Below are 14,979 nucleotides of genomic sequence, written 5' to 3' on the forward strand. Positions count from 1 at the left end.
AAGCACCTGTGAAGAATCGGATAAGATACTTATCGTGCCTGTAGTCCTTTCTTGCCACGTGCACGCCCGTCTTTCGTACGTGCGAGGCCCTGGGCCAAGAAAAGCTTGGAGGCCCCCTTAAGGAATTTGTAATGGAGGTTTAATGTTCATAATTTTTTCAATTAGCTTTCTCTGCTAAACATATTATTATATTTATGTTTAATAAAATTTATCAAACATATCTTTTGATTGTTTACTGTTTATAATAATTTTATTACTTGTTGCTCTATTCAATTTTGCATATTTTTGAGGTCTCGAATGTTAGGAGGCCCGATAGACCCACACCTAAAAACGAGCCTGGCCACGTGCACTATACAAGTCTAGAAACATTAGTGCTTCACAACAGTACATACATCACACTACAGAAAGCTTCCCTACTAAAGACGTCACATAATCAAGAAATTCTAAAACAATGCATGTAAAGACGAACAGAGCACGTAAACAAAACGTTTCCACTCGGAGTTATGTTTTTATCTTGTCCAGCATAGTATTAGGCACCAATATGCCTATATAAGCTGAGTATGATACACTCTACCAACTTTTGGTGTTGATGGAGTGTATCCTACATATAAACTCAATACATTCTCATTTTTAAAATTCTCTTAATGATTTAAAAATCGATTTCATTTACAGTTTGTGCATTCTAAACAAAAATCTATTCGTTTTATTTATTTTAATGTAAATAAAAACTGCTTCCCATTAAATAGCAGTTAATAAATGTTCTGTGTGAAACAATATTCAGATATTTTTTTACTTTCCGGGCTGTTATATATAACAGAGGGAAAGTATACAATCGGTCAAAAAATGACCCCTCAAATTTTTACATTTTTTGACTCGGGATCTTGAGACGTCGATAAATGAAGAAATTGGGGAAAATTTTTTCTGTATGTATGGATGTTAGTAAGTTATGTGTGCATGTGTGTGTAAGATAGACGATTTTGTTCACCATGTTAAAGTTTAATAATTCCTGTATTTTTTGTTGAAAATTTCTGAAATTTTGCAAGGAGGTTTATGTATTAGAGGATTAATGCTATTAAATTTTGGTGGTTAAAGGTCAAGAGAGTGGGGGAGATAGAGGGGATCGTGTGTCATATCTCAAGTGGGATCGGACTTAATGACGATTTTACTTATTATTAGTATTTACATTTTTGTTTTGTTTTGTTTTGATTTTTAAATAAAACTCATTAGTATCCTCAATATTAAGCTGTTTGCCAATTTATAATAATTAATAATATAAAAAGTTTTAAAATAAAATCTCATAACAGATGGCATCATACGCAGTTTTAAATATTTTTCCGAGAAAGTTACGCAACTCGCTGCTGCATTTCTTTTAGAAAAGAATTTCTAACGATATACTACAGGATAGAGAGTTGTTTAAATATAATTCGAATATTTTAAAATATAATGTGGTAAGTTTTTCAAAACTACGCGATGAAACTCAGAATTAAATTCATAACCAAAAATATCAGTTATTCAACAGATTAATAAAATATTGTAAATAAATTTGATACACAATATTTTTTATGGATATTTTGTATTTATTATTCGTTTGTTTTTGCTTCTGGTAAAAACAAACACAATAATGATTGACAGTTAAAAATGGTTACTGAAATATTATATTTTATATACTTTATTGATTTTTTTCCGGATTTAGATAATTATTTAGTTTATCGATAATTTTAAACTGTACATAATTCGATAAATAAATTTAAAAACTTTATTTTCAGTATGTTTTATATTTTAATACTGTTGATACACAATTATTATTATAAAATCACTTTATTGAATATATCGAACCATTTATGAGGTTTGAATATTATTAATTGGCTTCATAAACACTATCAGATAATTCGTTTAAAAAATATGGTAAAGATGAAATCGCACATTTGAGAGAAAATAATCATTACTTCTATTCTAAATATTTAATTTATATAAATTTAAACTCAATAAACACTTCGTTGCTTATTTCTAATGTATTTCATATTATAAGTAAGCTTAGTAGGCCTATAATAAAGAAATCGTTGATAACTTTCATTATGAAATACGCATAAACGTTTAATAAATCAAATTAATTCTTTATTGCTAAATAATGAAGGCAAATTCTTTTATTGGAGACACTATATTGAATAATCTAATAATTTTTATTGTCAAAATATTAATAAATATCGAATAAAATTTTAGTTAAATTGTTTTATCCACAGCACTCTATTGTTGTTTCCATCTCTATGTAGTGTCTTCTAGCAATAAGTTTATTATTTAAATATAAACACCATTTTCACTCCGTAGGAATATTTAGAATACCATTATAAGGTTTTTTCTCATTTAATATAAATTATTGAACATTTAAAATGTTAAATAGAAAAGTTTGAATTTTCAGAATTATATTCAACTGAAATAAAATAAGCACTTCAATAATTATTTTTACCATAAAAAGAATTCTATATAATATACATATATATTTTTAATAAAAGATAAGACTGTTTTCCTTTTAAGTGAAATATAAAGCAGGAACGTAATATATAATTAATAGCCAATTTTATTAAATCAGAAAAAGAATTATCAAAATTAAGTCAATGTCATTAATGCTATTTGATGAGATTTAGGTCTCTGATACTTCTGTTTTATATTGCATCAAGTCTGCATTTAGGAATTTTTGATAAACTTTTCAAAATTTAGCCAGATAATTTTTATTACTTAAAATAAATATACAACAATCAAATCATTTCAGATTTTCTCAATTTTAAATGTATTTTTCTATTTGTTAGGCTATTTTACAAAAATTATCAATTAAGAGTTTTCAGTTGATTAAGATAGGTGCTACCCTATCTAATTTTCATATCTTCTTTTATCATATATAGTAGCTGTTATCAATTTTTAGTCTTACGTATGTAATATCTCCTAAATTATACCGAAAATTAGGACATCAATTTCCCAGTGTGCAGTTTTAAGAATATAATGCTCTAGGCGAAAATTATCAAATCCGAGATCGATTTGGAAAGAGTAATCAAATGTCCTACTTTTTGATTTTGATGATACGTTTACTCATCTAAATTTAAGAAACTGATATACGGCGTGTAAGCTACATTGTTATGTAGGCTAGGAATATTTTACATACAAGAGTTAATTTATATTGATATAATAAAATATATATATATATATTATTTTAGGCCACGAGAAAGAATCGAAACACAATTTTATAACTGTAAAAATATTATTTAGAGCATTTCTCCAGTAAGATAGCTACACTGCATTGTTTGATTGGATGTATTGCTTTATGTTGAACGTACGATTTTTAAACACTTAAATGATTTTTTTTTCATTAGCTTATTGCATATAAAAACTATATGTTTTAAAATGTCTATCAATAGATAACATTAAGCTATCGTATTTACTATTTTTAAATATTTTTTAAAATAAATCGATATTAAAATTTTATTCGTAATTTCTTATAAATAAAGTTTTTTTTTTTTTTCTAGGAGTTGTAAATATTAAAATGTTTTGTATCTTTAAGAATAATTGGATGAATAAAAAGTGTTCGATCTATAAAAACTCCATGGGATATATACAGAATAGCATCAATACGATGACTACAAAATAAATATATAAACAGTAAATTCCGAGCTTTATCGATTACTTGATACCTGAAATATTTAATTTCTGACATGGAACAAATATATTCTGAATATAACAACTCGTTTAAAGATAAAGAATAAAGAATATATTTATTTTTCCTTTATCACTACTACAAGTACAAGCCTACGCAATATTTGTATAGAAAAAAACTCCAGTTTTTTTTAAAAATAAAATAAAATTTTTTAAGGAAAATTAAAATTTTAATGATTAATCTACTCATATTTCTAGAAATAATCATCATTTGATAAGATAATATTGAATTTTATTATTATTATTATTTTTTTTAATATAAAAAAATAATAATATAAAATAAAAATAACTATAATTAAAATATTACAAAATACATTTAAAATAATAAATTTTAAAAAAATAAGTTAAAATCATAAATATTTTTAAAAATAAAAATAATATAATAATAAAAAACAAAATATATTCTACTTATATTGTCAAGTATTATTATTGTAAAAAGTTTATCGATCAGATAATTAAAATGGCATATTTAGTTTAATATAAATTGACGATGCAATTTATCAGAAATTATTGAATTGAAGAGATAAAAACAATAATGTGTTTGATATATCAATTGACTGTCGTCATTAATAAATTATTTGTCTTAATTATAATAAAATAAATGACAGTTACCGATCAACGAATAGGCCTGGCATATTTTTAAGATAAAAAAAAGAATGTTATTACGAAAACAGGTTAACAGCAGGATTATTTTTTAAACCCATTTTAAGATTATAATGTTGTATTATGGAAAGGAGAGAAAATTAGAAAAAATGACAGTGTGTAAGCATTAAAATATCCCAAGTTACGATAAAAATAACATCTTTTTCGATGACAAGATTTTAGCAAACACGTGTAATGAGCCTTAGACTTTGGTCAAAGTGTAAAATGTTATTTGGAATATAAAGTATGGCTGTGTAATTGATGTGAAGCGTGGTTAATTGGATTTTTATCTAAAATGATTTTATATAACGATTTACCTGTGGAGAATTCGTGTAAAGACGATAGTACGGCATTTATATTAGTGTGTGTTTTTAATACGTAGTAAGCGATGAAATAAATGACGTTTGTAATAAGAATAGACAAAACGGATTGATTAAAGAGAATTTTAATAGAGAATTTTTATATTTCCTCATAAACTTGTATATTTCCTCACGGAGAGGGATGGGTAGCAGTCACGTGATCGCGCGCGCACGTGGATGAGCGCGAGATCGAGCGAACGAGAGGCGTTCAGACGACCTTTGTCCCTTCAACCCGACGCTGTCACCTCACGTGAACGATTTTTTTTTATTTTTTCCCTTTTTTTAACGTCCGTTATTGTTGTTTATTTTTTCTCGTTGGTTATTTATAAAGATGACAAAACTTTACATTGGTAATTTGCCGGATGTTAACGAAGTCACTGTCCGAGATTTGTTCCACGAGCACGCGGGAGTTGTGCCCGAGACTGTTCTCGTGAAGAAAGGCGGCTACGCTTTTGTCGAGTGTCCCGACCAAGAATCGGCCGAGAAAGCAATCGAAGTGTTGAATGGTAAGTCTATCTTATACTATCGTTACCTTTTCTATCTACAACTTTATCAATTTAAACCCTTAAACGTTTTAATAAATACGAATATAAATGCCAGTCTATAGTTCGTACTCCGTTTCGTTGTCGGCGACCGGTCGGCCCAAAATGGCGGACGACACCTTTTTTGAAAGAACAATCCGTTTGGCGAACGGCCGGGTCGTTTCGTACCAAGGTTCTTACCCTATTCTTCGGTCATTGATGTTGTTTTCACTCGCAGTTATGTATTAATATCATTCGTAAACTTTTTCTCCTTTTACTTATCGACAAATAGTTTGAGTGTGTTGTGTGATTTGTTATATTTCTTGTCTCATTTACGTTTACGTGTTGAAGTCTGTAAAATCATCATAACGGAATTTTATTCAATTAAAATATTATTGACCTGTTCATTATTATTATTTCTTCTCTTTTACGTAATGCGTTGTATTTATAAGTATTTAAAACTCACACGCTTGCTTCCTAACCATTATCAACCTATTGTTAAAAGAATAATAGGTGTTAAGTATTTATTTAGTGGTTATACTGATAATGGGAGGGGGAGGGGCTAAAAGCATATTGGGCAAAATTTACTTTCTACCTTCAAAATATACTCATTTTTCACTTACTTAATTCTTAATTCCCTGACTAATTATTCTAAAACCGAGAGACATTAAAACTTTTTATGAACTTGTAATTAGTATCGAATATTGATTTATAAAATTTATGCAATAAAAGAAATAAACAGATTTTAAATCTTAAAATATTTATTTATATAATATGTATACGTTTAAAAATATGTAACTGTCTAATTTGAAAGGATGTATTTTATATTAGGCGATGAATATATGTTAAAATTTCGAGGTATCAAACCTTATTTGAAAACAAACGTGTAAATTAAAACTTTAACCGATACTGTAAAGTATGACAACATTAACAAAAAAAAGCTTGAAAATTTGCCAACTTTTTGAACTCTCATGGGTAAGGTTTATAACTTCTAGTTTTATAAATTCATTGTGTGATTGAAACAAACTGAACATGTGTATAATTTAAGTATTTTCTAATTGGAATTGGAAAAAAATATATACATAAGTTGTGTTTTTATATTAAAGTAAAAGATTAAAATGTGTACTATAATAGATTTTTCTAACATATAATTTAATGAAATTCATAAATCAAAAGGCATTAATCTTTAATATGGATTACAAGCAACAGATAGCTTTATAGAAATACTTTAGATTTTTTTTCTGATAATAGATGATAAGAATTCAGAATGTCATTTTAGAAAAAGCCTTAAAATTGTAAAAATATTAAAATTAAGATTTGAATATTAAAGAAAGGTGGTGATAAAGAAATTTAATAAAGTACATGTACATAACAAGAGTTTTTTTTTTTTTTTTTTTTTTGAAGAACCATTATATTCATGTAGTAGTAGTTAGGTGCATTGTTAAAAGTTTATATATATATATATAAAATGTAATATGAAAATTCTATGTATCCTTAATTTTTGACACCTTTTTGTCAGATTTTTGATTATTTGCAAAGCTTCTTAAAATCTTAATTGAATATGTAATCTGAAAAACTTTATTTACTTGCAACAAGAAATTAAAAATGGTTTTAAGGCTTTTCTTTTTTAACCAAAATTGTATATTGAAATTTCCATGTTGTAAACTTGTAACATCTTAAATTTTAAAATATAAAGCTAATTTTAAGAAACTAAATTTTGTAATTTGAAAATTTTATTTGAAAATTTAATTTTAAAAGTTTTAATTATTTAATAATTTTTAAAAATTTTAAAATGAGAGATATTTAAAATTTCTATTATAAATTTACATTTATTGCAGTTTTAATTATAATGCTATACTGTAAATAAATTTTTATGAAACCTTTAAGTAGCTGTCAATTATTTAAGTCTAGCTGATTTATTAATAACTGTAATTTGGTTATATTTAATGAAATTAATTAGTATTACTATAACTCTGTAATTAGTGTTCCAATTGATAAAATTTTAAATTTCCACAAATTTTTATAATTTAAATCATTAATAGCAATATTTAAGAATAACAATTTCAAATTATCCTTAAAGTTCTGTTGTAGGCACGGTCTTAAAAAAATTACTATTTAGTATTTTTAAATACATTAATAACTTAACTTAAAATAACTTAAACTTTAATTGTTAATTTAATATTTTCATAGATTTTTTTCCATAAAATATTATTTATTGGTAAAAATATTGAGTTTGTTCTGTACCTAAATTATTTTGATGTTAGTAGTTAGTGCAAATATACAATTATTATATTTTAATTATAACCATACCCTGTTATCTGAACTCATATTTCAAATTCTACTGCAGTGAATGATATTGTGATATTCACGCACATAATAATACCAGTATCAACTGTTTATATATCTTCTTTTAAAGTGCGATTTGTGAATAATTTAAGTGATACTAGTAAATATAAAGGTGGGAAGTAGCGAGTGAAACTGTTCCAGTATCTGTTTTCATTTGTTTCGGTTGCATAGTATATGTTCTACTGAAGTTGTGCAGTTTATTGATTTCTATTGTAAAATTTTCATGCAATCTTACAATCTATAGGTCATTACAGTAAGCTCACTATCTCATTTTATTTTCACTGTTCTGTTTTTATAGTATATATTTTATATTAAAATATTACTGTATCACCATAACAATTTTATGGTGTTTATTGTATAAATGCAATTCATATATAATTCTTTATAAAAGATACTACATAAACTTATTACATTACTGCTTAAAAACATTTTTTAATGACCTCATTACATGTTTACAAACTCCAATTACCTTACTAATAATGTTTATCATCACTCTGAAAATGTGAATTGATAAGTAAGAGGGTTTTTGTAATGTCTTAGTTTCATTTGAGGAAATTAGTTGGGGATTACTTAGATGGACCAGACACTTTTTCATGAGAAACAATGGTAAATACTTCTCAAAATCTGAATTTCTAATAATTGAATCTTTCTTTAGAAGTATGTTAGATTCAGATAATAGGATATGGCTGTATTTCAGTATAAATATTGTAAAATTTAAATTTTAATTCAAACAAAGTTTATTAGGTAATTAATTTCAGTTCTAAATATTTTTTAAAAATTTGATTTTATTAATGGTAAATGTATTTATTAAAAATTTATTGATCATTTGGTAGTTTTTTAAAATTTGATTAGATGGAATGTACTGTACTTCATGTATTATGTAAATATTGTGATCTATGAATATTTATAATTTCATATTTAAACTCTTAAAATGCTTATTATTCTCAATATATGAAAGTAAAAATCAAATACTTTTTTAAAATATTAAAATATTAGCTGAGAATGTTGTGTAAGAAAATTTGAAAGTATTAAGTTTTTAAAATTTAAATGCTTTTGTCTTCATATATATATAGGATTTTCATTTAACAATAATTGATTAATACATCAAACATCTGTTTTATCTTCCCAAAATATAAATTTTTCTTTAAGTTGTCAAATTTTATAAGTTTATTATATTTCCAAACATTGTAATATTGTCTAAATAAATCAGTACATTATTTAATGTATAAGTGAAAATAAATTTTAATTTAAAAAATCGTTGCTGTATATTTGTTTTTACCTGGAGATGATTATAATCATCATTCAAAGTACTTGTAATTACATCTGTTTTTAAACTCACTGTTGTTGTTTTCATCTGTTTTCAACACCAAAAAGATGAGTTTTTAAATAGTTAATCAAAACTTTTTTTTATTTCTATTAACTATTTATTCAGTTTTTGTGCTCAGAATGAATGTGAAGTTTAATAAAACAGTGTAACTTTTTAAATTTTTGTAAATACCTTTTTCAAAATTATCTTCATAAAAATGAGATGATTTTTACAATGTTGGATTAAAAATAAAATTGTAATGTTATATATTAGGATGTAAAGTGATACCTATATCAATTTGTGGTTTTAGTGATTTGACAATATTAAATAAACTATTTGCAATGTTTGTCAGGAAGACAAGTTGGATGATTTATTAGGTGGTTGTAAAATTAAGAAAGATTCCCAAATGTGTATAGTTTTTAGGTCAGAAACAATTACTAAAATGAATGTTATTTCAAGGTCGCATACAGCCTTCTATAACTGCTTCCAATTTTTGTGTGTGGAAATTGAACATAGGTGTTCTAGGATGTATGAGTTGTTTGGGGGTTGTAGGGCCATTGAGAGCCTGTATGTGGTTTGGGGCATCTTCTGTCTCTTTGCATGCCTCTTTGGTTACTTTTTTTTTTAACAAGTGAAATACGTAAAATGTTTTTTATTAATAAAAAAACATACTTACTTTTTTTAGTAACAAAAGAAATCTAACATTAATTTTGTAGGGATAGGAACTGCTTTGGGCAAAGAAAAATCCTCAACAACCCTAAGTAGTTGTACCTATCTAGTGTAATTGAGTGCCTGATAGGTCATTGGGATAGAGTAGATTTCCAAGCATTCCATTTCTTAGAGAGTACAGTATCTTACTAAGTTTTAGGAGTTATTTTTTGTTTGATGGGTAAGATGTATCCATATTTTTTTAATATAGGGTTGAACTTCAAGAAAGTTACACCAAAATATGGTGTTGGATTTGTAAAATGTTAAGTTCTGGTTTTACAAAAAGTTTGGACACTGGAAATAAAGACTATATTTTATTCTGTGACTATCCATTCAACTTACTCTTAATAAAATTGGACAGAATAATTTCTAATAATTTAGGTGGTGTTAGAATGTATGCTCTTTGGGTGTATATGCTAATACCACATTCTTTGTATTTAGGAGGGTAATATGAATTGCGATGAATTAATTTAGGTGCAAGTTGAATTTATGATAATTGCTGAATTCCAAGTTTTGGTGTCTCATAATGAACAGAGTTAAAAAGATGTTTTTGTGGTAAATTTTATAGAAGAGTGAATGGGTTTACAGGGGTGATAAAATTCATTTCCTGTGCAGTTAAAACTTCTTGTACATTACATACAAGAGGAAAACATGCCATAAAGGGATATTAAAAGCTATTTTCCAAATTAATCATGAATGTTTTTGCTTGGATAGAGAACTTGGACGTATACAACAAAACTGGAAAAATATGCCAAATATATACAAATACACCTTTTCCTTTCAGCAACACTTTTACTGAAACTAATGTTTTCTATCTCATTCATAGGCCTTTCTGAAATTCACAAACCAAAACAGAATATTCTTATAACAAACATTTGAATATAAAACACAGTTCAAAAGACAAACTGGAATATCAAATCTTAAACACAAACTAACAGCTTTCCTTTCCAGCAAAGCAAGATTTATTTCAAACATTTTTGGCCTCTTTAATAAACCTTCTTCAGACTACAACTTAGTTTGAAGAAGGCTTATTAAAGAGAGAAAAATGTTTGTGAAATAAATCTTGCTTTGCTGGAAAAGTTAGTCTGTGTGTGATATTCCAGTTTGTCTTTTGAACTGTTTTATGTTCAAATGTTTGTTATAAAAACGTTCTGTTTTGGTTTGTGAATTTTAGAAAGGTCTATGAATGAGACGGAAAACATTAGTTTCAGTAAGTGTTGCTGACAGGAAAAGGTATGTATATATTTGGCATTGGTAATCTTACAGAAATGTCTGTTGGTGTACACCTTAACATTTTTTATTATTATTGAAATATGAACTTTTCAGATAATCATCTGTTTTTAATTTTATATATAAAATTTAAAAACATTCCAGAGCACAAATAATAACTTAATTTGTAAATTTATACTAACATTATATGTAATCATGAATTCTCAATGTTATTTATTATGATTATTTTTAATTCTGCTTAAGCAAAAAATCAAACCTTTAATCCAGCAGGTAGGCAAAAACATTTTTTTCATGTTATAGTACCTCCTGAATTAAGTTTTTTGATTTTATGTATACAGTAGACCCCCCCTATAACATGGGTTCATGTAACATGGTGAAAAACTTGTGATTGTGTTCGTATAACACGGTAAAACAACATTGCCGACTTGTGTTACGACAGGATTGGTCAAATCTGGACCAATAGCGGATATTGTACAAACCATTGAGTTTAAACTAGCACTGGACCTACTAAAAAACATTTATTATTCAACGGCCATAAAAATTATATTTTTATTAATGCTTTCTCCAAAGTTAAGTTATTTTTCTGGGAAAAATTCGCTGATCAGGAAATGCACCCGCCGTTTGAGCCGCTCTGCAATGAAAACAGGCTTAAGCAATGGCATCGTCGAACGGTGCACACTTGGTAAGTAATCCTACAATTTTTTGTTTATAGCATAATTTATATGGATTATTCCCAAAAACTTATATGTGATTTGGAAATGTTGAGTCAAATTGACTCAACATTTCCAAATCACATTAGTCTAGAATATAAATTAGTCTAGAATCGATTAATTTTATGGAAGAAAACCTTTCAAACAGCTGTAGCCCACGTGCCAGGCTGTGATTGGCTCGTGTATTTAAGTGACTCGTACAACACAGAACGTATCTACCGTGCTATAGGGGGGTTCTACTGTATATAAAAAAAATAATTGATTAGTTTGCTATTCTTCTGTTTTCTGCTTAATCATGTGAAAAGTTTAACTAATCACAAAATTTTGTTATTCCCTAAAAGTAATTTTAAGGTTGACAGTTTTTAACAAAGTAAAAGAACTTTGTTTACACAATATAAAAGAGCATTTTGTATGAATACCATAATGTTTTTGATTTTTGAAAACTCTAGGTTATGTCAGCATAACATCATGTCATTCAAGTAGGTATGAAAGTTGAGATTAAACTCTCTTCACAAATTGAATACTATAAAATAGAATCAGGATTTTAAGTTTTATTTGATCTACAATTGAATAAATCTTCAAATAATACTTCCATGGGGAAAAAATTTTATTTTTCCAATGTATCGGTACCAAAGTAAATGAATTAGGTCAGTGGTTGTTAACCTTTTAGTGATAAGGGACCATTTATCAAAATTTTTCTCTTGCCATAGACGACGAGCTGTTTGGCAGTAATATAAGTGCTTATAAGGTTGTTCTATAAATTGAACACGTACAAAATTATTCAGAACCAAGAGTATTATATTATTTGCGAAAATGTTACATTAATTATATTGTTTTAGTGCAATTTCTGTAACTGCATAGTGTTTACCAACTGCTGGATTCTTTGTTCAATGCTACTCAAAGCCAAACGCATGTTGGCACTGGCATCCAACTAATTTCTATGTTTATTTTTAATTATCAAAAGCACTGAGAATCCTTGCTCGCATAAATATGTGGTTGAAAATAAAGTTAGGTACCTAAAGCGATTTCTCGAATTTTAGATGAAGCAATAGCTTTTTGGCTCCAAAAATCTTCAAGATTAATTTCTGTTTCAAAAGTATCCTTGCAGTTACTATCGTGTTGCATTTCAATTAACTCTTCTTGTGTTTCATCCGGCACCTCGGAAATATTGAATATGAAAGGATTGCGGATCAGTTTCCGAATACCTTTGTCCTTGCAGTCAGGAAAATAGCGATTGAATTCATTTTTCAAGTTTTGCAAATGGAATGTAATGTTCTTTTGTATTTGTCCTTTAATCTCAGCACACTTCTTCTCTGTGCCTTCTATATCCGTTACCGGACTACGGCGACACCTGGCGCAGATTAGTAAGGTTAATAATGCGCCAAGGTATTTACTAGGGAAAGTTAAGCCCAGAGAGGTTTCCCGTTGCCATCTCTGGGACGCGATGTCACACATGGGAATAATGCCTTCTGGGAGATCTTTTAAAGGAAACTGGTCCCTATTCAGGTGTTACAAATGTAAAGAAAACCCGGAAAACTCCACGTGACTACCCTGTCCGAACGCGGCGGGAACTCGCGACCAAACTCCCAGCGTTTAGCAACAGAACCGCTCGGCCACTGGTGGACATCTCAGCACACTGTCTGTCAATAATAGGGTTCAATGTATCAAACGCAGAAAAATTCTCTTTTTCAACTTTGCTGATCAATAGGTCAATTTTAGCGATAAACGCACTGATTTTATCTTCAAATGCAAATATATTGCTAGTGCCTTCCAATTTCATATTTCCTGAACCTTGCAGTTGAAGGTTCAATTTATTTAGTTGTGCAAAAAAATCCACTAAATAAGCAAAATGTATTTGAAATTTGAACTGACAGAACTCATCGTCATTTATTTAATAATTTTAGGATGACTTCACGGACCACTTTGGGTGCTTTCTGGAACCACCAGTGGTCCATGGACCACCGGTTAAGAACCACTGAATTAGGTAAACAGTAAGTTTTAATAACTTGTAAGTTAATTGCAACAAAAGTTCCATTTATATTTTTATACTTTTCATCAGTATTCTCATCATCAATATGTAATTACATATTTATAATCTACAATATTTCTTAGATTGTTGTATTATTAAAATAATCTTTTAAACTTTTTGAAAGTAAATGATTTTGTACATTTGTGTCTTATTAAAAACAAAATATAGGTATTGAATGGAATTGGAATGTAGCTATTACATATGTAACAGTTGCTAAATCCTGAAAAAAATTTTGTAGAGAAATTTCATTATACAGAAATTACTTTTTTGTAAATAAAGCATTATTTTAATGTATATAAACATAATTTTAAGTAGGTTTACATTTGTGTGTTAAAATACATGTTAGTTTAACTACAGTTTCATTTTTAAAAATTGTAATTATTTGTTGCACAGAACAGTTAAAAAATGAATTGAATTGGTATCCCTCTAGGTGCGGGATGAGTAAGTTGTGCGTAATACTTTCTAAAATACAAGTGGGGGCCCCTAGTTTTGTCTAAAAAATGCTCTTTTTGTAAATATAAATAAATAACGACTAACCCGTTAAAAAGCTGTACATCCACCAAAGCCGAACTCTAGCCCGATAATTCGTCTTTGGTGGATGTAATGCTCTTTTTGTAATATGCTTCACACTTAAGAGCATTGAAACTGCTTCAATTAGTCAAGTTTTAATGAATTATAGCAACACTCTTCTAATGATTGATTAGTCCTTACAATTTAAAAAAAAAAAATTTTTTTATATAGAAATTTAACTTTAGAAGCAACTTTGCAAAATATTTTTGGCTGAAAGAGCAGTGTATGATGCAAGAATTTGTTATACAGAGAAATTTGCTATATAGAAGTTTGTAATATGGCAGTTTGATTTGTATTTTACACAAATTAAATAAATATTTGTAAGTTCTGTTAGAAAAAAATTGTTTTCTGCTAAAATCATTAACTGCCTTAATTTTAGAACTTGAAATTATATTCAGACACATGTAATTATGGATGGAACATAATTTGTCAGATTCATAAATGCATTTAAAAACATCTTATAATTTTATAAGTAAGCATAGGCTAGTTTTTATTGATGCTGATGATTTCCTAATAAATGATAGTCATTAATTATTGGACTATAACTTGGCTAATTAAATATATAGATATTGCATAATTTCATTAAAGCTAGGCAATTGTCTCCATCTTTTTATTAAATTTAATAGAATTAACTTCAAATATTTTGGAAGAAAAGCAGGAGTTACAGGTTTGAATCTCACTTCTGATTGACTATCTCTTCCAGAATATTCTAAATTAAAATTATTAAATTTAATACAAAATGGCAACTTAATTGCCTATCTTTAGTTCAAATTTAACATATCTGTGTATTTACTTTACCAAGTTATAGCCTGATTAATGAATCTGGCTTTATCTCTGGATTATTGATATAATTTGA

The 14,979-nt window shown here is 27.4% G+C and overlaps 1 protein-coding gene across 5 annotated transcripts in view; it reads left to right on the forward strand.

Moving 5' to 3' along the window:
• The window catches only part of Imp (IGF-II mRNA-binding protein), a 102,052-nt gene that overhangs the window by 18,016 nt on the left and 69,057 nt on the right, over positions 1 to 14,979 (forward strand). For 3 of the 5 annotated variants that reach the window (XM_067282409.1, XM_067282407.1, XM_067282408.1), the window contains exon 2: positions 5,035 to 5,209. The exons of the other annotated variants lie outside the window; for them this stretch is intronic. In XM_067282409.1, the coding sequence (XP_067138510.1) occupies positions 5,035 to 5,209 (175 nt within the window). The remainder of the gene's footprint in view (positions 1 to 5,034; positions 5,210 to 14,979) is intronic. 5 annotated transcript variants of the gene reach the window in all.

This window comes from Centruroides vittatus, unplaced genomic scaffold, assembly GCF_030686945.1.
Source record: "Centruroides vittatus isolate TY-2023 unplaced genomic scaffold, ASM3068694v2 contig_955, whole genome shotgun sequence".
Taxonomy (NCBI): domain Eukaryota; kingdom Metazoa; phylum Arthropoda; class Arachnida; order Scorpiones; family Buthidae; genus Centruroides; species Centruroides vittatus.